The sequence below is a fragment of the Triturus cristatus genome, chromosome 9 (assembly GCF_964204655.1).
Source record: "Triturus cristatus chromosome 9, aTriCri1.1, whole genome shotgun sequence".
In the NCBI taxonomy this organism is placed as follows: domain Eukaryota; kingdom Metazoa; phylum Chordata; class Amphibia; order Caudata; family Salamandridae; genus Triturus; species Triturus cristatus.
The window spans coordinates 83,432,814-83,458,392 of record NC_140592.1 but is presented as its reverse complement, the minus strand read 5'-3'; the positions used below and the strand labels follow the sequence as shown (position 1 = coordinate 83,458,392).

General features: G+C 46.3%; 1 protein-coding gene across 1 annotated transcript in view; it reads left to right on the top strand.

Annotated features, from left to right (window-relative positions):
• The first annotated feature begins 928 nt into the window (after positions 1-928).
• The window catches only part of MBD4 (methyl-CpG binding domain 4, DNA glycosylase), a 103,849-nt gene continuing 79,198 nt past the window's right edge, over positions 929-25,579 (top strand). The window contains exons 1-3 of the mRNA XM_085627606.1: positions 929-1,265; positions 12,807-12,962; positions 13,004-13,048. Coding sequence (XP_085483732.1) covers positions 929-1,265; positions 12,807-12,962; positions 13,004-13,048 — 538 coding nt within the window. The remainder of the gene's footprint in view (positions 1,266-12,806; positions 12,963-13,003; positions 13,049-25,579) is intronic.

Genomic DNA, 25,579 nt, shown 5'->3' with positions numbered 1-25,579 from the left:
CATTTGATGTTAAACATAGACAAAGCAATTTACAATAGTTTCATATGATGAGACAGTTTGTAATGTGTACCAGTACAGTTCATAAGTAAGAACATTTCCTATGAAGGAAGCATATGTGACTACCTTCTGACATCTCCCAAGTCTGTTGGGAAATTGCTATTGAAGTACCCACTCTAGGTTTATGTATAACAATTCAAGAGTAGCAGTTCCTATAGAATCAGATAAAACATTACTGATACCGTTATAGACCGCAACTAATGTTTCTATAGAGCATATTTTACAATCTGTAATCTCATCCAAGTAACGTTGATTATCTGTGCATAACGATATGATAATCAAACTGCAGGGTTTTGCAAAAACCTGTATTAGACCATCCCAAAAAATATCCTATGTTTCAAGAAACAGGTGATCATATTTAACATGTCTCAGATGACACCATTGAAAAATGTACTTCCAGGTGCTCCATATTAATAATTACATAGTAGCAGGATGGTTCACTCTGTAAATGTAAGTTCGAGGCATGTGTGCTGTAGATACTCATGCTTTGCATACTCCAGCCATCTAGTGTTTGGTCTGGATATTTGCAAGTTGTTTTTCTTCGAAGAAGTCTTTCCTAATCACAAGGTAAGATGATACATCCTTTTGCTGATATTGCACATGGGCATCGACTCCATTGTTAGATTGTTTTCTTTCCGCCATCTGTTTCGGGCGTGGTTTGCAGCGCTCTGGTTCGAGACTGTTCTTCGGAATCCGCTCCGTGCGCAACCCACTGTACCCTCGTTGGTATGTTTCGTACGCTTTCCTTTATTCCTGCTGGTCGCAAAAAGCGCAAAACTCCATCTTCCATCCAAAAGACGTCGTGAACGGCCTACCAGCCTAGCCGTTTCTTTCAACTTCCAATCCGTTGTACTCGTCGAGTCTACCGCTGATGGAACTGACTCGGTTTCAATTCTGTCCCCGGTGCTACGCCAAGTATCCACGCACCGACCTGTACGAAGTCTGCAACTTGTGCCTTTCACCAGAGCACATAGAGGAAGATTGTGATGCTTGTCGATCATTTCGGTCGAAAAAGACTTTGCGGGATCGTCCAGCTCGACGAAGGGACATGCAGAGACGTAACATCGAGTACACCCTGGATATCTTCGGAAAAGGTACTGATCAAGAGGAGATGGAAGCAGCGGAAGAGGAAGAAGCCCTCTCTCCATTCATGAATCTGACTCTGAGCTTGTCCTGCATTCTGAAGAACTTCCAGCTGGACAGGGGACGTGAGTAAAAAAGCCCCTTTGCCTACCAAACCTGTTCTCATTAAACCCAAGGCTTCTGGGCCACCACTGCCTTTGGGCCATGGTTGGCACCGAGAGACTGTTTCGAATGGCCCGCTTTCGGGCCCTGCACTGAAACAGATTAAGCCTTCCGGCTCGGGGTCAAGACAAGACACCTTCGGAGTCGAAACCCTCGACTCCGAAAGACCAACATTGGTCCGGTTCGGCACGAAACTTTCAGTGCCGAAAGATCCCCTTCTAAATCTTCCAGAACCTAGTTTAGACATTATGAAGGCGAAATTGGATCCTAAGCAGATATGTATCTACATTAATCCAGATACTGGACACATTGTAGGCAAGGATGAAACACTGCAAAAAAAAGACCTGCTACTGAGTATACGAGTCCTACAATTCCTTTGAAGAAAAAGGACATGGCTACAAGCCGTATCTATCCTCTTCCTCAGTCCCCTACACCACTTCTACAATCACCAGGGTCAAATCACCATCAGATTACACCACAAGGTTCTCCTCACACACAACCTCACTTTAATGAGGGAACTGAAAATAGTCTTCCACCCACAGATCCATGGATTGATTATGATCAACCGGTAGATAATGATCCTGATCTCTACCCTACCAGGCCTTCGCCTCCTGATGATGTTTATAGCTTACCAGAAGTTGATTTCAAGAGCAGCATCTTACCATGGAGTTGCTCTATATAAAGAACCTCTAGAGGAAGATTTCTTATTTGAGATATTAGGTTCCAGACATAGAACCACACAAAGCTTACCTATTTGAATGCTATGCAAGACCTACAGATGACATTTTTAAGAGCCCAGTACGTGCCCATGTTTTGACACCTCGGGTTGATAAAGTACAAGCCTCCACCATCTGACCCAATGTATATGAAAGGACAGCTGCCTTTAGATTCTCTTGTAGTTTCAAATGTTCACAAACGGCAGATGCACCTCCTCCAGACAAGGAGTCTAAATTAATTGACGCATCAGGCAAGGGGGTAGCTGCCAACCAGTGGCGCATTGTTAATACACAGGCTCTTTTCGCAAGATATGATACAGCTCGCTGGGATGAAACAGAGAAGATTCTACAATACCTCCCAGAAGTGCATAGAAAAAAGGGGCAGGAGCTAGTGCAGGAAGGAAATTAATATTGAATTCTTCCATTCGATGTGCACTAGATGCTGCTGACACTGCAGCAAGAGAAATTAATACCAGCATTCTCCTCCATAGGCATGCATGGCTTAGGATTTCAGGATTTAAGCCAGAGGTTCAACAATCTATTTTAAATGTCCCTCTTGATAAGGAGCACATTTTTGGACCTCAAGTAGATGTCACTTGAGAAAATGAAAAAAGACACAGAAGTGGCAATCTATGGGAGCCTTCCAGTCACCATCCAGCAGAAGCTCCTTTCGTTGCTCTTTTTATAGAGGAGGATACAAAAGGAATACCTCAGATGCCAATACTTCCTCCTTTAAAACAAACGCGCTCCCTTCTTCAACCAGGGGTTTCTATAGGGGAGGTTACAGAGGGAACAATTTCATAGGTAGAGGAAGAGGTACATCAACACGTTCCTCTCTGTCTCCCACTAAGCAGTGACTTACCTACCCTTCCCCCGATCATATTTCATCCGTCAGGGGAAGACTACAGCACTTTCATCCTATTTGGCAAGTACCACGGAAAAATGGGTAGCAGACATTATCCAATAAGGTTATTGCCTAGTACTCACAAGAGATCCTCCCAATATTCCACCTTGCAATCATCTGCTGTCATTACAACACTCAAACAAGAGGTACAAGCCCTATTAGCAAAAGGAGCTATAGAACCTGTTCCAATACAATATCGAGGGTTAGGAGTATATTCGCTGTATTTCTGAATTCCCAAAAAGGACGGGTCTCTATGTCCAATATTGGATTTAAGGCCCCTAAATCTGTATGTACTAACAGAGCCCTTTCATATGGTCACTCTCTAACGTGTGCTTCCACTGATACAGCAAGGCGACTTTGTCTACACTAGACCTAAAGGACGCTTACTTTCATATTCCTATTCATACAGCGCATCACAAATACCTCAGGTTTGTGATAGCGGGAAAGCATTACCAATTCAAAGTACTTCCATTTGGAGTGACTACTGCACCAAGAATATTCACAACATGTCTAGCGGTAGTAGCAGCTCATCTGAGGACAACAAATCCATGTCTTCCCATACCTAGACGATTGGCTCATCAAAGCCAAAACACAGGGAAAGTATTTACAACACACTCCATCTACAATAAACCATCTTCATCAATTGGGATTCTTAGTCAATGTGCAAAAATCTCATCTTCAACCCTTGCCACTGCAGACATATCTGAGAGCAACGCTGAACACTCGTACAGCTCTAGCTTCTCGCAATGCAGCCAGGATTCAACATTTTCAGAAGATCCTACTGCAGTTTGTTAAACCAGCACCTACTAGTAAACTTTCATGCAGGTGTTAGGAATGATGGCATCATGCATTCACATAGTGGCTCATGTGAGATTACGCATGCGCCCACTGCAAGAATGTCTAGCACGACAGTGGAATCAAGCACAGGGTCAATTAACAGATCTAGTGTTGCTAGACAGCCGCTTTCTGTAGTGGTGGCACACACAAAACCTGTTGGAAGGGCGGCCGTTCATCGACCCTATTCCACAAGTCGTACGAACAGCAGACGCATCTATCACAGGTTGGGGTGCACATCTCCAGCATATGACAATTCAATGTTTATGGGACACCAAACACAGAAGTCCCCACATCAATTACTTGGAGCTTCTAGCAGTTCAGTTAGCACTAAAAGCGTTTCAGCATCACCTAGTAGGCACATTTGTCTTAGTCCGAACAGACAATATGACAGTAATTTACTATGTATAAAAACAGGTGGGGGGGAGGGGGGGGACACTCTACAATTGTCACGCCTATCTCAGACCATTTGGCGTTGGGCGATAGATCACAAAATTCATCTTCTGGCAGAATAACTTCCCGGGATAAACAACCAGTTTGCCGACCTACTCAGCAGGATGTGGCAACAAATACACTAATGGGAAATTCATCCACAGGTTCTCCTCCCATACTTCCAGAAATGGGGATTCCCACAAATAGATCTCTTTGCCACAGCACAGAATTCAAAATACCCAAACTTCACCTTCAGATTCCCACACCATCTATCCAAAGGCAATGCCCTATGGATAAACTGGTCGGGGATATTTGCTCACGCTTTTCCGCCTCTCCCTTTCCTTCCATTTCTGGTTCGGAAACTCAGGCAGACATCACTCACACAGATTCTAGTGGCTCCCATGTGGGCTCGTCAACCATGGGTCACCACACTACTAGAACTGTCAGTAGTTCCGCACCAAAAACTACACCTCACTTCCAGCATTCTCACACAGAACCATGGAGAAATCAGACATCCAAACCCCAAAGAGCTCAACCTAGCAATCTGGCTCCTGAAGTCATAGTTTAGATATCTAAATCTACCACCAGATTTACAAGCAGGCTTAGTCTACACATCCATTCGACTACACCTTGCAGCATTAGCTGCATAAGTGCAAAACAGACACTTGTCCTTATTCAAAGTTCCAGTTATTAAAGCTTTTATGGAAGGACTTAAAAGAATAATACCACCCATGGTTCCACCTGGCCCCTTAACATTGTTCTTACAAGGCTTATGGGTCCACCCTTTGAGCCATTACATAGTTGTCAGTTGCAGTTTTTTTTCATGTAAAGTTGCCTTCTTAATTGCCATCACTTCACTCAGGCTCATTGGTGAGTTGCAGGCATTAACCTTAGAAGAACCCTTCTTTCAGTTACACAAAGAGTGGTTCTTTTACAAATCCTAAATTCCTACCAACAGTATTTTGTACTTTTCATATTAATCAGTCAGTTGAGTTACCTATGTTCTTTCCTCAGCCTGATTCAGTAGCGGAAAGAGCTCTGCACATGCTTGATGTTAAAAGAGCATTACTATACAAGTCAAGTCAAAGAAACTTTATTCAATCCATTTGTAATACAGATCACAAAAGTAGAAACCTCTTTAAATCCAAATCAATTAACACAGTTTACCTTTAGTACCAAGCATATACAAAGAGTTAAAATTCATTTCATAGATACTAATTCAATTATCCACATTACATTAAGATTGCATAAAACTGATTAAAAAAAATTCATGTGTAGTCCAAGGACATATACAAAATAATAAAGTCCCATTACTATACTATATAACCAGGGCAAAGAGTTTTCGTAAAACAAAACAACTTTGTTGCGTTTACTCCACCTCCATAAAGGAAATCCTATTTCAAAGTCTGGGATTTCTAAGTGGATAGTCAAATGCATTCAAACTTGTTATATTAAAGATAAAAACACTTTAACTATTCTTCCTAGAGCACATTCTACTTGCAAAATAGGAACATCTGTGGCCTTTTTAGGTAACATTCCCATAGCTGACAAATGTAAAACAGCTACATGGTCTACACCACACACATTTACAAAACGTTATTGTGTGGATGTCTTAGCACGTCAACAAACTAATGTAGGACAGGCAGTGCTAAAGACACACTCAGTCAACTACAACATCCACTGGTTAGCTACCGCTTTGAGGAGTGCTGCTATACAGTCTGTGCAAAGCATGTGGATCTACAGCACACATGCCTAGAACTGATTGTTACTTGCCCTGTAAGCATCTGTTTTTGGCATGTAGATCTGTATATTCACATGCTCCCTCTCTTCTCCCCAAACAACTGTGGTTGTTGCAGTTCTTATTATTCACATTACATACGCATGGACATCTCTATAGTACACTTACTTATTCCATTCTCACCCTCTTGCGGGAAACCATCTGGAGTTGATGCCCATGTGCAATATCACAGAATGAGGAGTCCCTTTACCTCGTGACTAGGAAAGACTTCTTCAAAGAAAAACAACTTGCAAACCTCCTGACCCAACACTAGATGGCAGGAGTATGCAAAACATGTGAATCTACAGCTCTACATGCCAAGAACAGATGCTTACAGGGTAAGTAACAAACCATATCGTGGTGTATGGGGGTGTAAGCGAAAAAATAAGGTTTGTTTGTCCTCAAACTAGTACAAGCCGTGTGATAAATGTAAAGACTCAAAGATTTAAAAAAAAATACTGAAGTGCCAATCAAGTAGGACATGGTTAAGATGCTGGATATTATTTCGAAACCGAAATCCCAACTGACAACACAACCGTGAACTTATGTCCCCATATAAACAAGTGTTTCCCTTAAGTTGTCTTGTTAAGGAAGATCACAATAAAATAAATGGTGCATCTGTATGTGAAGACCTCATGAAAGAATGAGTTTGTCTATCGGACATGTATTAAGTCTAGCCCTACCAGTGAACAGTAAATAGCGAGTCATAAAGGATAAGGAGTACCTTCTCTACTGGCTGTTTGAACACTGACTCTCAAAACTAGCATAATGTAATCAAATAAAGTGCCCAAAGTTAGAGGTTTATTCCCTGGCTTAGTGGGAAGATCCCTAAACCAAAGAACCCATTATGAGGCCTTCTTACAATGAAATATTCTTTATAGGAAATAGATTTGATTCCTAATGCACATCAGGTCTTGATGATCCTAAGAAGATATGCTGAAGGGTGCACCTTTCAGCCAAGCATTATTACAAACCGCTTTGAGTTTTTGTTCTTTAATTTAATGTCCCTCTCGGAGTAGTTTTTTTATTTTATTTATTTTTTAATAATGAATTTATTGATTTTTAACAACCAAAACATGAGACTCGTACAGTAGCAATATCATCGCAGTAGCATTTCGCACATAGAAGTTTCTGCACTGTACAGTAGTTATCAATACATTATTGGACATGCACAGGACTTCTGCGATTTTGGTGTCCGCATACCCCAATACTTCCCTTTATTCGAGCTCCCACATAACTTAGCATCTCTTCATATAACATAAGCCTTATTGTCTCAACTCGGTCGTCTGTGTCACTGATTGTGGTGCCTCCCGCAGCCCGCCTTCATGTCTCCTCTCTTGGGACCTCGGCTCTCCACACATGTTTTATACAATGCCCAGAAGTTTTTCGATCTATTACGTGGTGGTAGTAGTTCACTATAGTTTTCGGTTTGAGTACTGCAATATAGCATATCTCTCGACCACTGGGAAATTTTAGGAAGAGGGCCTCGTGACCAGCGTATCGCCACACACCACTTTGCTAATAATAAACCCATATCTATCAATCTTCCTTTCCCCTTGGGCACAGCCTTGGAGTATCCAAGCAAAGCAAGCATCGGCTCTGGCGCCAGCACCAGTTCCGTCACTCGATTCAATTCTGCGAAGATCAGTCCCCAAAAATGAGCTATCCCCGGACACGTCCAGGCTAGATGATAAAAATCTGCATCCTGGGCATTGCACCTATCACATGCAGCCTCTTCCCTCAGGCCATATCTATGGAGACGCTCTGGGGTATAATAAACCCTGTTAAGGAATTTAAAATGAATTAGTCGGTGTCTCCCGTTCAGGGATATGCGTTTTGTGCTCGTTCAGCTATATGTCCATATGTCATCCGTAGTTTCTCTCTGCAGGTCTCGTTGCCAGGCCAATCTTGCTTTAGTGTAACTATGCCGTCTGTGAGCCATCGAGACTTGGTAAATTCTGGATACCATTTTGGTGGGTGCTTTTACTGCAATGAGGTTAGTCAAGGCTAGGAGTTCAGGAAGCTCCAACATGTCCTCTCCTAGGATCTGGCTAAGTGCATGTCTAACTCTGTGAAATTGGAATTGTGTGAGCAGCGTAGGTGTCTCCTCGGTACCGCCCAGGTCCCTCAAACTCCTAGCCACGCCGTCAGTAACCAGGTCCCCTAAAGTTTGTGCCCCAAGTGCTCCCAGCGCCGTCACCACCCCTTTAGCTTCACAGGGCGTAAGCCATTGCACCAGTCAAGCCTGGCAAGTGGGGAGTACAGAATAGCCTGTAGCTGCAATAAGTGGTGCCAAGCGTGTGTGACTGCATTAAGTGAGTCAATTATCCCTGTTCGCCTATCGGGAGTTGTAAAGATCCACGCCAGAAGGGGTTTGGGAGCAGCTACTACTGTTTCTATACGGACGTGTGGTATATCAAACTGCCCGTGCATCCAGTGGTATGCATGCGCACTCTGTGCGGCCCTATAATATAAGTCCAAGTCAGGAGCACCAAGTCCCCCCCATAGTATACGGGAACGTGAGGATCTGCCATCTGGCGCGAGGCTGTTTTTCCAGCCGAGCAAGGTGGATCAAGAGGGACTTAAGTGGCTGAAAGAACACCTGCGGCAGCACCATAGGGATATTTGTGAAAAGAAACAGGAAGCGAGGTAATATAATAATTTTCATAATGGACACTCTGCCCATCAGGGACAATGGCAGCCGGACCCATCTTGCAATGTCCTCTTCAAGCTTGCTAATTGCCACCCCATAATTTTACCTAAACACTACTTCCAAGTCAGTGTGTAGTTGCACCCCTAAACATCTCACTGCGTCCGTTGACCACTGCAGTGGGTATTTGAGCTCAAAGGCCATCGTGGCTGGGGTTAGGGAAAACATAATGGTCTTATTCCAGTTAACGCGCAGCCCCGAAAAGCACCACCTCTTGTAGTATCGGAGAGAGGTTGGATTCAAGATGGACATACAATAGCGTGTCGTCCGCGTAAGTGGATACAATCAATGCATAGCTTGGGAACCGTATGCCTCTGTGGCCATGGTACTGTCTAAGCGCACAAGCTAGGGGTTCGGCCAATAGGGCGTATCAAACAGGGGGCAGCCCTGTCTCGTACCCCAGGGAATGTGGATAGGGTCCGTAACTAAGCTGCCTATTCTAATCTGGGCTGTAGCGGAATTATAGAGCACCCCAATCAACTGGATAAAGACCAGCCCAACTCCCCTCTTAAGGAGCAGGTGTCTTAGAAAGGGCCATTCAACAGAGTCTAACGCTTTTTCCATATCTAGGAAAACCGCCAGAGCAGGTATCACCGGTCTAGTATGCTGCTGGGCGGCAAACACCATGCGTAAATTGTACGTCCGGTTTCTACGCGGTACAAAGCCCGCTTGTTCCGGCGCCACCAAGGTGGATATCAGTGGGATCAAGTGATTCGCTAGTATTTTCGCAAATATTTTCGTATCCATGTTCATTAGGGATAGAGGCCGATATGATGCGCAGTCATCCGGAGGCTTACCAGGCTTTAGGATCGCAACTATAACCGCTTCCCTCATAGAAGATGCCATTGTACCCGAAGCACACATATCCTCAAAGAGCGTTTTCAATTGTGGCACTAGTAGATCCAGGAACGCTTTATAAAAGACCACTGTTAGTCCATCCCCACCTGGTGCACTCCCCGCTCTCATATTGGAAATTGCGAGCAGAATTTCCTCCCGTTCAATGGGCCGCATCAAGAATTCCTGATGGATGTTAGTTAACCATGAATGAATGAAATTGGATTTGTATAGCGCATAGCTACCCTGAGACCTCCTAGCGCTTTATGGAGCGGAGAGACTGAAAGGCGTGTCCTGCTAGTGTGAAGTGATAGAGATGTGTTTTAAGCAGTTTCTGGAAGACCAACAGGTTAGGTTCCCCTCGGAGAGTGGGAGGGAGGGAATTCCATAGGTTGGAGGCATTCAGGGAGAAAGAGCGTCCACCCATCTGGATCTTTATACTTTCAGTGGAGTGGCAAGAAAAGCGGAACTGGAACGAAGACTGCTAGAGGGTTGATAGGGGGTAACCAAGGACTGAATAATGGGTGGGCCAGATTTCCACATAGCTTTATGGGCCAGGCACATAGCCTTGAAGTGAATCCTGGCCCGGATAGGCAGCCAGTGAAGATTCCTCAAGGCAGGTTTCGCTGTTTGTCTCTGGGGAATCCGGAGCAGTTGGCGAGCCGCACAATTTTGGATTACTTGTAATCTCTGGATTGTGGACCGAGGGGCACCCAGATATAATGCATTCCCCTAATCCAGGCGGGACAGTATGAGGGCCTGCACCATAATCCTCCTTGCCTGGAAAGGGAGCAAGGGAAGAATTTTCCTGAGCATTATCATTAGGCCAAAACAAGTAGCAGAGAGCTTAGTGACTTGATGATTGAAGCAGAGGGAGCTGTCAAGCCACATGCCAAGGCTTTTAATCTGCTGCTTTGGGTTAGGCATGGGGCCAAGACAAGTCGGCCAAATGAATGCAGAGGAGGGTGATGGAGATTTACCCAGGAACATCAGTTCGGTCTTGTCCCCATTTAGCTTGAGGTGAGAATGATCCATCCATTCGGCTACTGCCTCTAGGCAGGCACCTAGAGCCCAAGATGATCCCTCAGGGTGGTTTAGTGCCACCACCAGTTGGGTATCATCTGCGTAGGTAACGATCTTTATGCCATGGTAATTTAATATGGGCGAGGTAATCAAGCATATGCTCTTCTGAGCTGCCACCTCGAGATGCATATAAATCCGAGTAATATTGCCGAAATTGTTCCGCCACTGCCGTCTCTACTAATAGGGTGTCCCCGTCCGGTGTTGTGAGCTCAGGCACTGTCGATTGGTCTCTGCGCTGTTTGAGCAATTGCGCAAATACCGCCCCCGGTCATTCCCGTTCACCATAAACTCGGGCAGTGGCATACTTGCCCAGGTGTTTGATCTCTGCATCGGCCTCTGCGTGATACTCCTAGGGTTATCTTAATCTCTTGTGTAACCGTCTCATCAGTCCCAGCCAGCAGGGCATTTTCCAATGAGACGAGTTTGCATTCCAGAGCAGCAAGACGTTCGCGGATCGACTTAAGGACGCCCGCATTATTGGATGTAGCTACACCCCTTATATACACCTTAAACGCCTTCCACAAAGTCTGAAAAGAGTCATTCAACCCCACATTCTTTTCCAAAATTATTTCAATAGCCTCAACTATCTCATTTTTAGGTCTCGCCTGACCCAGCGCATGCGCTGGTCTGGCGATATTCAGTAAGGGCTTCAAAAAATGCTACCATGGCCGGCCTACAGCTTGCGTGCATGTGCGTGGGCGCGCGCTTATGAGCAGAGGCGCCATATGGCTTTCCTCGTCATGCTCATTAAGCGCATTGCTCGCCGCGATCACTTTCGAGCCCAATGCTTGTTAGTTACTCGGCTGTTGATCACATACACGTGCCAATGGGTTTACAGGTATGATCGATACGCCTGTGGCCTCCTATTTATTAAACAGTTTGCCTTAACGGGCCACAGCCTCGCCATATAATAACCCAACTGGTATGACATCACTATAATCGCGATAAAGCGAGATGCGTCATCATGTTGACTAGGACAGAAGATACACGGTAATCCTTTTGGTTCGATTTAATCGCGCTGTCCCTTTAAGACAACGCATTAGTTTGTTTACAGGTCATCCTCGTCCGCAGAACTCCCATGCTGGCTTCGTGGACTCCCTATTCATTGGTCAGTAGAGCTCTGATGCATTTGGTCCTCCACCTCACAGCTGTTGTCTGGCGCCCGAGAACCAAACTCAACCGCGTGTGTGTGAGAACACCAAATACATACACCGACTTTCCTCCGACCCATTCCCTTTGGAGGATATCTATTGGCTCAAAAAGAGATGGGCGAAGGCCAAGTGTGACGGCTAATTAAAGTCATGTTGCTACCCAAAATTTCGCAGCTATAGGTTAGTCGAGATGTCACTGACAGGCCAGCAACATTATGTGTGCATGATATATTAAGTGTAAAGGTGTAGGTGCCAAGGGTTTCTTGTTTAAAGAGAAGCTGTGTTTTTTGGGGTTTTTTTTAGCCCAATTCGCTAGATATGCTTTTGTGTGAGGGGAGAGGTGATATTTAGCCTCCCCCCTTCCCGAGACTCTGGTTTTAAGGCTTCTCTTACAGTCCAGCACCGAAGATCAGCTGTGAGTGACAGCATCGGCTGTTCAACCAATAAGAAGCGGGCTGTATATACTCCAGGGCGATCATGGTTTAGGCCGGGCGTATGTGACGGGGAGTAGAATCACTAGTATTGCATCCCCTGGCTTCCTAGACGAAAACGGGTAAAGAGTAGAAACGGAACTCTAATCGCATGCTAAGGTGTTGACCACCCTCGGATAAATTATAATAAAGAGACTCCATCTGAAAAATATGTGAAACGCGAATATTTTGATTCTAGTACTTACTTTCAGAAGCACGTGGATGAATTAACTTACGTTGATCACAAATAAGAACCATACTAATGCCAAACCAGAATAATTGCACAATATAACGAAAAGGTAGCACGGAATTTACAATCTGTAGACAGTTGCTACAGAAGTCTCATTCCCTTCTTGCACATTTTGGGCTGCATGGAGTGTGTGCTTTCAGCCCCTCGCAGAGTTTAAATTTGCGAAGGATGGAGAATGTTTGAGCTTTTAAAGCTTTTTAAGTACAGTTTCAAGAGGCTTTATGGTAAATTGGCAAAACATCATGACATTTATTTTTTAATCAGACTTTAGTGTTCTCTAGCCTCATTTAAGCAGTTTCGTGATTTTTGTGGGCAGGGCTTGTTTTGGCTTTTCTTTTGGTAGGGCGTGCACTTGTTTTGGGCTTCTTTTCAAGGGGAAGTGTGCTTGTTTTGGATTTCAGACCTGGCAACACGAGTGGCGAGGTGATACGCAGTCTTGGGATCTCTGCCTTTAAAGAGAGCACAGACTTTTTACATGGGACGGCTCGCCTGCCCCCTCCACTAGCTGGCCCGGTGGCCCCTTGCAGAGTCTGCAGGGGCTGTACGCCCTGCTGTTGTCATTAGTGTGGCTGCAGCCTGTGGCTGGTAAGGAACTGCAGCTGTGTCTGCTTTGGGTGAAAGGAGGGGACTTTGGGGGGGGGGGGGGGGGGGGTGGAGATAATCGGGGCAGAATTGCAGTGCATTATTTTAGAGGCTATACGGGTTATGTGCTTCTGTACGGGCATGGGAGACTTTGGAGGAGACTGTGTTTTGGGGGGTATATAGTACTTGAGTAGTCAGTGTTCATCCCTTTATGAGGGGGAATGCGGTGGTCTTCTTTTGGGAGGTATTTTCGGTAGGGTGTGCTCTTGTGCATTGTCTGTTTTTGCGGGATTTGTGTTTCTTTTTAAGGCTGAGTTGTTTACTTAGAAGTCTGAGTTTTTGTCCGTTTCCATTGGGGAGAGGGTATGCGCAATGTTTTCTTTGGTATGTTTCTGTTGGGTGTGTATGTTTCAAAAGTGTAGGCTTTTCTTTGAGTGCAGTTTTTTGTGTGTGTGGTACGTGTCTTCAGCCGGGCATGCCGGGTATTATTCTTACATTACAAAAACCTGCACACAAACCAGCATTGGCATAGCCAATAGGTCTCGCCTTTGGGACCTTATAAGTGTTTAGTTATCCAGTACAATATCCTTGGTGCAACATCAACTGTTGCATGGCTAAACACTTATAAGGTCCCAAAGGCGAGACCTATTGGCTATGCCAATGCTTGTTGAATACAGTGTCCAATAATGAATAGGGCGGGAATCTCCAGGTGAAGGGGGGGGTATACGCGCCTTTGGTGTGTTGAGCACCAGCAACAGGGGAGAATTGTCGGAGTATGTACGGGGAAGGATCTTGCGTACCCTAAAATTCGTTAGTAACTGTCTAGTCACAAACCAGTAATCTTCTCTAGTATGTACATCATGGTATGCAGAATAGTGCGTGTATCCCCCTTGCGTCGGGTGTAGTTGGTGCCAGACATCGCACATGTCGAAGCGCACCAGTGTACTATCCTAGTTCTAGCCGATGCCGATATGCGCCTCTCCAGGCCACCGGATCTGTCCAGATTAGGGTCTCTGACAAGGTTAAAGTCACCACCCCACAGGGAACGTCCATGCAAGTGAAGGCCTACAGAGTCAGTCAGAGTTCTGTAAAAGTCCGGGTTGTCGTAATTCGGCCCGTAAACATTAACTAGTAGCAAATCCAGTCCCATCCCTCGGCAACTAGTGACAACAAACCGGCCCTCCGTGTCTGTCTGCAAATGTTCCAGTGCCTTCTTGGGGTTCACCCACGTTATAACCCCTCTTGCGTGTGTAGCAAATCCTGCTGCATGAATGTTGCCCTGTGACCCTCTAGTGCTCAGTATGGGGCTGTCCAGTGGGAGGTGTGTTTCCTGCAATAATGCGATGTCAATGTCATGCCTGTTTAAATAGCTCAAAATCTTATGTACTTTCCTGTGGTCATTAAGGCCACGTACGTTCCATGTGAGCGCGCTTATTGTATCGGGGCCAGTGTCCCTGTGGGGCCTATCTGTATCCGTCATGGTGTAGTTCTACGTACAGCTGCAGCACCTCTCGAGCCATCTTCTTAATATAAATGCAGTACTCAACTTCACGAAATGCAGAAGTTTAAAGAATAAACATTTTGAGTCTCATTACATTCTCACCCCCCACCCACGCCAGGCTGTCCCCAACTGCACCTGGACGATAAGTCCCCTCCCACTCTTCTCCAACAAATAGCAAACGAACACATATAAGGGTGATCAGACTAATCACAATACCCCATGTCCCTTCGCCCCAAAGTAAACGGAAACCGTGTGATACACACGAGGGCAGATGTTGCAAACCAAGTAAAAGTATGAATTGTGACAAAACATGGCTCCTACTCAAATTCGCCGCCAGAGTCGTCTCAATTCAGAAGCAGGAGCAACCCCTACAACAAAATACACCACTCAATGTAACGGAGTACACAAGCTACTCTCCCATACTTTAAAGATCGGACATAACTGGTGATCAGGAAACCAGGACGGCGTCCACCCACGAACAGCCGCCCGATGTCATGGCCTCCCAGAGTTCGAACTCCCTCCCCACCTCGAGATCAAGGTGGCCTTGTGTGTATCACACGGTTTCCGTTACAGAATATAGATTATGCCATGCTGTACCCTGGTAGGCTGCCTGTTAACAGAAATGGCCACTCACGGATTTTCACTGATCCTAAGACTTTACAAAAAGCTCTGAAGGAGTGGGCCAAGGAGAAACAGCCTAGCCCGGAGAGGGAAGTGCACATGATTGTCCATGGAGACTTCCTCAGTGACAGATTCATTCTTGTCACTCCAGGTCTCCGCCGACTGCTCCCTCCTGCACTTCCCTCTAGTAGGAGGATCCTGTGGAGTCATCTTCCTCAACCGCAGTGTATCGGCCTTTTGATTTTCTTTGATCGAATGAGAGTTTGTTGATTTCTATCAACTCTGCCCATTTTGCGTTGCTTGGCAGACCCGGGGCGCTGTGCCAGCCAACCTCTACAGGAGGGTCAAAGATGAGTCAACCAAGCCACCCGGCAGCGTCCCTCAGCCGTATCTCGTTGAGGACCCCAACAATGTCCAATCTATCCAGGGAGCTCTCTGTCAGGGGCGAGCAGATCACCTGGGCTTCAATCGCACTATCACACGTGCCAAAAACAGCTCAACTGTGGAAGATGGGGGGAGGAGCCAAGATGGCGACCGGAGCAGTCGCTTGAGCGCCCGGCTCCGTCGGCCCTTGGCCTCGGACTATCATCCTGATTCCTATCCTTGCCGATTTTCGAGGTGCAACGCGTGCGACGACGCGCTGACTGCGCCGCCGCTTTCCCGAAGTCTTAGCCCGCCCGGATGCCGGAGTTTTTGGTGCCTTTGTTCCCCGCCCTGGACCCTTGCTCTACTGTGGCCTCGGCCGACCCCCTGGAATCGTTGCAGTCACCGGACCCGCTGGTGCAAATCTGAGCCCGAGGTCCCGATCCCGCCTCACGCCACGCACGGTCGCCAGAAGAGCCGGGAGAGAGACGCCCGGACACCTCCTGCATCTGATGGGCTGGAGCCAGAGGGTAAGCCCCGGTGTGGCGGGTCTCCTACCCCGCTCTGTGGACCACGCTGTAGAAGGCTGCAGACCCCCTTCTTCTATGGTCTAGTCGGCTGCAAAGAGAGCCTGAGGGAGGGGAAGAGACTGCTGGCTTTCACCTGTTGCGGCGCAGACCTGTTGGGAATTGCCTCCTTGTCACGATCCCCCCCCTGGCCACGGTACCGTTCAACGGTAAAACATGGCGCTGATTGCCTGCTCGCTGCTGGGGGGTGATGCTTCGGTCTCGCCCGCTGCCCGCTTCGCCCTCCCTCTACCAGACTCCAGCTCCCCAGTGCCGTCCCGGATTGCTGCCGTTGGGGGGACGCAGCTTCCGCTGACATACGGCTCCGTTCTGGCTGCCCTGCGGGACTTTCGTCTGCAATTGTGTGTCGGCTTGCAAACGCTGAGTGAGCGGTTCGACTCTACACTGTCTGCTGCGGGCCGTGAGCGCCCCGTTTGTGATCAACAAGACGTGAGTCTGCCAGTGCTGTGGTCCTCCTGCGGGGAAGCAACGACTGGGTATAACGGTGCTACACTGGTGTCTGCATTTGGCTTTCCCGGCGCTCAGGATCAATCGCTCTCCTGCTCAATGGCAGATACTTTGTTTCCCCGGTCATTGCCGCCTGCTTTGTTGTTGCCTGCCTCACCGTGCCCGCAGGAGTTTCCAGCTGAACTACACCTGGCGACCTCGAGGAACTGTTCACGGTGGCCTACGACTCCTTTTATGTGGAACTCATGTACTTTACAAGCCAGGTCTGGATTTTATATGGTGTGCAATGGGACCTCAATAGATGACCGGCGGCCATTTTGTGACTCTACTTCTCCATCTTCTCCCAAGTGGCCATATTGTCTTTGTCTGTTCGGGATGCGGGGCATTCACGAGGGGGCGGGTCTAATCGTACGCCCGCGATCGGGCCAGGGCTAGATTACTTTCTATCATCATGGCTTCACGGCCGGGCTGGACTGGGACTGGAATTGTCTACTTATGTTGTGCGCACTCGTCGCGATCTGTCTGCCTTCATTTCCGTGGTGTTACATGCTATCTTCCCACGACCGCCTTTGGGTGTAGTGGGGTTTCGGTGTGTGGAGGCTTGGTTGGCCGGTGGTGTCGGGCGCTCCTGAGGATACGTGGGCTCCTCCCCGCCTCCTTTCTTCTTTCTTCTCTTAGTTTCTTTACTCTATTCCTACTTTCTCTCTCGTCTATATTTCGGGTTCATTGGGCGACAGGCACTATGCTGGGGGGGGGGTAGGCCATAGCCTCCGCATTGGTGTAGGGTGGGGGGGTAATTTACTGTTTCTTTTTTAGTTCTATGGGCCTCTTTCTTTCATGTCTCTGCGCTATACTTGTTTCGATTCGGGGTCCGGGTGTGGGGTGGATTGAGTGGGGGCGGCTTTTAGGGGGTGCGTATTTACTACTGTGATGATCCTGTTATCTAATTGCATCGCCTTACTGTATGAGATTTTCTATGGCTGTTTTAATGATGCTGCTGCTCTCCAGTGTATGAAGCCGACTTGCGGACTCGAATCTCCTTGTTTCTATCCTTTACTGACTTTTTTCCCGATAAAATTTTTTTTGAAAACCTTAAAATTAACCTTCACTTCTCCTTCCCCCGGTGTCAAGGCTCCCTCCAGTGTATGAATCCTGAATCGTTGCTAATCTTGACCTTGACGCACAGGGGATGTACTGTTTGTCTCTGTGCTCAACCGTATTGTGGCCGGCCTGATGGTTGTAGGCCCGTATTTGTTCTTTTACTATGCACAAATAAAGGTTTTTTAAAAAAAAAAAAAAAAAAAAAAAACTGTGGAAGATGGCGACTGGCACTTTGCCTTAATGACTCCAGTGAGACTCAGGAACACCTCCAGTGCTTACCGATCCTATGGCTGTACTCGTCGCGATACTACCCAGCCCAGGTCAGCCTAATACTGTGTCCCCAACAAGCTCGTAATAGTATTGCTGGCCCACTCTGGCGTGTATCGTGTGGCATGCAGCCCAGTAGACAGCTTCACAGGACCGTCTTTTTCCCGTCGGGAACTTAGAAAAAAAAATGGCCGTCTCACGGCGCAGTCCCAGTCTCAGCTCAGATCTGGCCCACTGCCGTTAGCAGTGTGGGGATCCTGATGTCCTCAGCAGCTAGTGTAGCCAATTCTACCCAGCGCTGCATCGGCCGAGAGTCTAGCATTGGGCTCACCGCAACTCGCCTACAAACAGCATCACCACCACCGGCCAGCCCTGCAAGTGGGGGGTTCAGCAACACGGTGAGCGGCCCCCTGGGAGTGGAGAAGGGCACCGCACCTCGAGAGACGTCCCATTCGACCAGGTCGCATTGGCTACCTCTCGCCTCCCGCTGCTGGTCAGTTCCCGGTCAGCCAAGGAGGCGTGGCAATCCAGGCGCGAGCTCCGCACCACAGTGCGGCCGCCGCTCGCAGGCCGGTGCTTTGCCGTCACACGCAGGCCGCAGCAGACTGTCTCGCACTGCCAGCTCTGGAAGAGAGGTCAATGGCTCATGAGCGACTCTGAGCGCCGTAAGGCAGTTTAAGACCCAGCGCAGCTCTAATGCAGAGTTGCTCCACTCCTCTGAAGCAGGATAGTGTGGCGGCTTCTCGGAGCTCAGCGCTCAAGCAGCCATCTTGTGGCTCGCAAGCTCCGCCTCCGTCCCTCTCTGAGTAGTGACCAAGATAAATCCCTTCATTTCACCAGCTGATATTTAGCTACAATGGTTGTCTGGCCACATGTGACATCGAGGGTACCTGAATAGGGCTTGGTACCTGGATCTGAGAAGGAGAAGACTGGTTGAGGTACTTGGTGGTGTTTTCATCAAGCCCTGAAATCCGTTCTGTAGCTTTCCACTGGTCCAGAATTGGGTTTATTCATCAATCCTTATTCCTTGAAATCCCTCTATACTAAATGGGGGTGGGGGTTTGTCACTTGGAGGTGCTACTGTAACCTTTATTGGTGCAGTCACTGTGACCACATCAAAGAGTCCTGATAGTCCTGTATTAAGGTTGTTCCTCAGCACAGATTGTCAAGGAATAGAAGAAAAAAAAAAAACACATGTCAATGTGCAAAATCAGTTGTCCATCAACAGTACAAAAATGCCCAGCTTAAAAGGTCTGTTTCGTTAGGCTTTCGAAAGAGGCAAGAGTGTTTTCACCTTATTAGGACTTTGACCTAAAAGGGACTCTGACCAACACTTGAATGCCCAAGGCTCTTAGTCTACAGACCAAGAGAAATCTCATTGTGGATTTCAGTTTTAATCTTCAATGCACCTTTTTGTCAAGATTCTTATTAGCTGTTAGTTCCTAGCACTTGTGAAGAGTTTCACTCCAAACATACCATCAAATGTAAGTTCATTAGCATCAAATGCAATCACACCTAACACATTTTAGACCAAACACTATCTCCATTCCAATGTGTATGATTAACACATTTTAGACCAAATACTGTCTCCTTACCAATGTGTATGAAAATTCAAAGTCCTACCTCACTCATCATTGAATTTCCATTTGGGAAAGTAGCTCCTTTTATTCTGACTTATTCTGTTAATACACTTCTTAACACCCTCTGCTGGACCGCATATTCCATCCTGAGCTGAGCAGGATGTTTAGTTTGCAAACCCATACATGCTTCTCCCATTATTATATTTTTGTCCAGAATTAGTACCTGAACGTGTGTGACAAGAGGAACCAGGTACTTTGTTGCATTTGTTGTTTTGCAGAAAATGAAGCAGGGCTAATCTTAGTAAGTACTTGAAGTGGGAGTTTGATCAATCTCCTCAAAGTTGGAAATCTACAATTCCTGTATTTTTAACTTTCGAAATGATTATAAATTAGGCCCATGTACTGTCTAAGAAACTGAGTGTTTTCTAAAAGTTTGAGTGTTAAATATATATATACTAAGCTATTACAACAGTTAAATTAGTGTACTTTGTGTACTACTGATGAGTGATAAATTTTCTTATTGATTAGGAGTGGGTGTGTATCCGTATGTGGGTGGGTGTCTGACTGGCTGTATGGGTGTGTAAGTAGGTGTATGGGTGAGTGACTATATGGATGAGTGACTGTGTGAGTGGCTGTATGGGTGAATGACCATCCATCCCGAGCTGTAAAATGACAAAAGCCTTTTACCACGACAGGCACAGTATTACAGCTTTGAATTGGTAAAATACCAACCAAGCCAACCTGAAATTAATAAAAGCAACCCCTGAAACGTGTTTTGCTCTCATTAGAGCTCTTCCAGGAGGTATAGCTTTGTCCAGACACAAGGGAGCACAGAGTGTGTCCTAAGACATTTGAGGTGAGCAAATATAGTGTCACTGGTGCTCTATACAGGAGCTGCTTTCCATCTAAACTTGAGGACTACCCTGAGTTATCTTCTATTTTTGCATGTGTGGGTATATATGTGTATATACATGTGTGTATATATACGTGTGTATATATATATTCACTGAAAAAAACATAGGTTTCAGGGGTGTTATAGTTAGCTGGACTTTTCACTTGTACAAAACCATTGAAATTCCCCCGTTATAGTTAGTTCAGCTAACTATAACTCACGCGCCCGCAATGCACTGCTGATGACGTCACATATTATATCACTCATGACATGGTCAGTGACATCACTCATGACATCACTGATGACATCACTGATGACATCATCCAGTGAATGTGTGTTTTTCTGAAAATTAAATATGTTTTACATATGTATATCTCAAGGTCGATGGAAGAATAAATGGGTATATAAGTGTCTAAATGCATGATTTGTTTTTGAAAAATTGATTGTGTAACTGACTGATTAAGTGTATCATAGTGAATACATGGCTTAGTGAGTAATGTGTAAATATGTAAATATCTGTATCAGTCTCTCACTTTGTGTATAAGTGGCTGCATGGGTTGGTGAGTAGCTACATGGGTGTCTATATAGGTTATTAGTTGGTTTTTTGAGTATCAGTCTGAGTGTCTGCATGGTTCGGTGGGGGGTATTACGTAGTGCATAGGTGCATGAATGAGTGACTCACTGTTCGTATGTGTTGAAGACAGCATGTGTGCAGGACTGTATGGGTGGATGAGTATGGGTGTGTTAGTGAGTGAATGACTGTCTCAATAGTGTCTTTATGAGTAACTACATATGTTTTAAACTAGTATATGTGACTATTGGTGTATATAAGTGAGTATATGTGAGAGTGAGAGATTGAAAGAGTTCCTGTATGAATAAGTATGTGTTTCTATAAGTGATTGTTTAAAAGACTAAGTATGTGTAAGTTTCCGTAGAACTAAGTGTGGTGGTGTGTGTATAACTGTATATGCAAGTAAATGTATGTTTGATTCTTTATTAGCATGAGTGACTATGTGTGTGAGTAACTCTATGGATGAGTGGCATTGTGTAACAGGATGTATAGGTGTATGAGTACATATGATGAGTGAGTACATGTATGAGTGACTGTATAGGACTGTTGGTGAATGAGTGGATGTGTATGTGGATCTTAGTATTACTGAAGAGGTTGTTGTAACTGGTATTGGTATGTCCATTGTTTTGAAAATTTGAGTCTCTATTTTTGAATGTGTGTATCAAAGGTTATATTAGGGTGAGAGGAGGTCTGCCACTCTATCACAAGGATGATGTCATGAGTGATGTCATTTGAGATGTCATCAGTGATGTCATGAGTGATGTCACTGACCATGTCATGAGTGATGTAATATGTGACGTCATTAGCAGTGCATTGCGGGCGCGCGAGTTATAGTTAGCTGAACTAACTATAACGGGGGAATTTCAATGGTTTTGTACAAGTGAAAAGTCCAGCTAACTATAACACCCCTGAAACCTATGTTTTTTTCAGTGAATTTCTGAGGTTTTTTAAATGCTAATTCCTAACTATAACGTGCCTGAAACCTATGGTTTTTTCAGTGAATTTCAAAGGTTTTTTAAATGCTAATTTCTAACTATGCCTACAGAGATAGGACATGTGAAGAAAGAAGAAAAAATGCACAGAAAGAAACAAAAGAAGTGCAGAAAGAAGCAACAGAAGTCCTCAAAGACGAAGAAAAGTGCAGGAAGAAGGATAACGTGCAGAAAGAACAAAAAGAAGAGCAGAAAGAAGCCTTGTTGCAAAATCATCCTGTACCCTCAACTTTTTCAGACGGATACTGGTGGTAACTGAGTCTGACTAACGAGTCCTAGAGGCAGTGCTATGTTAAAAGACACTTAGAATACAGTGAAAACACCTACATACACTAGGGAACATTATGCGTTGGGGTCCCCCTGTGATTAGCATAACCTCCTCTGTAAGCCCCTAGTATATATTAGGGCAGGGGGATTAAAACTACCTCTTAAAACAGGCCACAGGGCGTTTTTGCACACGTTAACTCAGGCCCCGTCCCCTCCCTTCACCACTGTGTAAACACGCCCTGTGTCCATTTTTAGTTGGGAGATTACGTTCATTTGAATCCTGAGGGTCCCTAGAGTCCAACTAGCTCACTAGGTACCTCCAGTAAGTGCCACAGAGCTGCGTTGCAGAGAGGTGTAAAAAGTGGCACGGCCTGGACCACCTCTCTGCAATGCAGCTCAGTGGCGCTTACTGGAAGCACTTGGTGGGCTAGTTAGCCCCCAGGGGCCCTCAGTATTGAAGGAAAATTATATCCCCAATTTAAAAGGTGCCATAGTGCGTGTTTGCACACGTCACCTCAGGCCCCGTCCCCTCCCTTCACCACTGTGTAAACGCGCCCTGTGGCTGTTCTAAGTTGAGAGATTAAGTCCCCTTGAATCCTAAGGGTCCCTAGGGTCAAACTAGACCACTAGGTACCTCCAGTAAGCGCCACAGAGCTGCGTTGCAGAGAGGTGTAAAAAGGGGCTTGGCCTCAGAACACCTGTCTGCAGCGCAGCTCCCTGGCGCATACTGGAGATGCCTGTTGGGCTAGTTGGCCCTCAGGGACCCTCAGTATTGAAGAGGAATTAATTCCCCAACTTACAACTCGCCAGGGGGCGCGTTTGCAGAGTGCTGCAAGGAGGGGGCGTGGCCTCCGGCACGATGCCAGTCTTTTATTTATTTTAATTTTTTAAGAAGGGGGGCTGTGTGGTTCCCCTTCTTCTTCTAATTTATTGGCCCTGATGACCCCATCCCCCAGGTCCTGTCTCCTAATTATATGTTTTTGACCCCAATCCCCAGGGCCGGCCACTGTTTTTTATTATTTTTAAAAAATATATATTTATAGACACACCTAGGACATGCTGGACAAACCGTACGTACCTATCACCATGACGATTTGCGTGATATTCATTAAAAGGCGACTATGCATACAATGAATCCACATGGAATGTATTTACACCACTAGTGAAGCTCTGACATGTCTGATGCCCTACCGTGCCTAATCCCGGTAGACACCCTTGTCGTTTATTTATACAAACCTGGGTAGCTATTGACGGGCACATTTAATACACATGCACACCAAGCCATTCAAAGGGGATTCGACAAAAATTCGACAAACTATGCAAGAAACCCCCCTCACGGTTAATAAAACACACATCCACTGCCAGATGTGTAATTCTTTTTATTTTACTCTCTGGAAAGGGGACAAACATCACTTGAGAGTCACAGCGCGCTCCTGGCAGAGCCCAATGCTGTGTTACACCCACCATTGCCTGCTGAGTGCCACACACCTCTGTGTTGTATTCCACTAGCTAGTGCATATGCTATGACACTCTCTAGCCCATGTGCACTGTAACACCACCCAGTGAATATGTCATGCCACACTTGTCTTCGCACGGGTTATATTGCCCCATCTAACGTGCCTTCCTCGATGCCTATGTTATAACGCACAGTGCTATGCCATACATATTACAATCTGGGATCCATATCTTTGTCACAGTGCATATGCAACGTTACACTCCCCAGCACATATTTTATATTACAACTTTACAACTTTAGAGACTAGTTAGGTTACACAACACTGCCCTGTGCATATTACACTCCAAGGCGCATATCGCATAGCACGCGCTAGTGCCTGTGCTATCTCGCGCTCTCCAATGAATCTGTCATTGCGCACAATGTATTGCATATTATATTTCACGCCCGGTTCATCTTATATCACACTTTTTGGTGCATAGTTTATACCATACGCTATATCTAATTTTCATTTTCAATCGTGCTCTCAGGACTATGTTCTATATAACACTGTGTTCACCTACCCTTTTCACGGGCATTACATTTTGCGATAGGGGGTGGAGGGTCAGGGGGTGTTTCTGCCAAGTGAGCCCGGAGTCACAGTCACAAACGTCCTCTTCTTCCTGAATAAAAGTGAGATTATGCTGCATACTTGTTCATATTTTAAGTAGACACACGTTTTAAAAACAATAAAGTTCCTAATACCCGCCTTCTCTGAACAGTTAGCTTGCTGCCCCATCCCCCTCCTCCCTATCCTCTGTTGTGTGAATCCATGGACTAGCCTCCTCCCTCCTGCCATGCATGGTCTGATGTGCTGCCACTGCCCTCAATTTAGTATGATTTACCAGTCCACTCCTCCTGCCCTCCATTGCCCAATTCTATGCCCCATCATTGACCTCCTGCTTAAACTCTGTGCTTAGCTTGCTGCCCCTATTCTCCTTCCCCCTGCCCTCCGATGTCTTTGTGCATGCCCCTGCTCCATCCTTTTTGCCCACCATGTTCCATGGAGCTGCCACTCCTATCTACTCTGAGTGTTCTGTTGAGCTGCCACTCCCCTCCCACCTGCCTAGCATTGTCAGATGACTGTAATCTGTCCCTGCCACCTCCACCCTGCCTGTCCACATGCCATGCCCCTATCCTCTTCCTCCTGTCCTACATGGTCCATTGTACTGCCACACCCTTCTGCCCTCCCTGGTCTGTTGTGCTGCAACTGCTCCTCCTGCCTGCCCCTGCGGTCTGTTGTGAGGCCCCCTCCCCTGAACTTTCTTGTCTGTGAACAGGTCCTGACTCTCCCTTCTATCCTCCATCGTCCTTTGTGCATGCCCCTGCACCCTCCTTCTTGCCCATCATAGCCATTGTGCTGCCACTAACCCTCCCACTTGCCATGCATGGTCTTCTGTGCTGCCATGGCCCCTCCCACCTTCCCTGTGTGGTCAGTTAGCTGCCCCTGACCCCCTCCCATCTTCCCTCCATGGTCTGTGTGTATGCCTTCACAGTCTCACTGTTGCTCTTCATGGTTTGTCTTGCTTCTAGTGCCCATCCTGCCTGACCTCCATGGCTATCTTGCTGCTCCTGCCCCCTTGGCCCCAGCCCTCTGTTTACATGTGCAGACCCCTACCCCCTCCCTCCTGGCTTGTCTGTTCCATTGTAATGCCCCTGATCCGTCCCTCCTTGCCCTTTATGGTCTGTTATGCTGCAGCTTTCTCTCCTGTCTGTCCATTATGGTCAGCTAGCTACCATTGCCTCTTGCCCCTCTCTTGTTCTCTGTTGTCCATGTGCATGGTCCTGTCCCCTCCCTCTTGCTTTCTATGGATTGTTGTGCTGCACTCCCGTCCCGCATGCCCTGTGTGGTG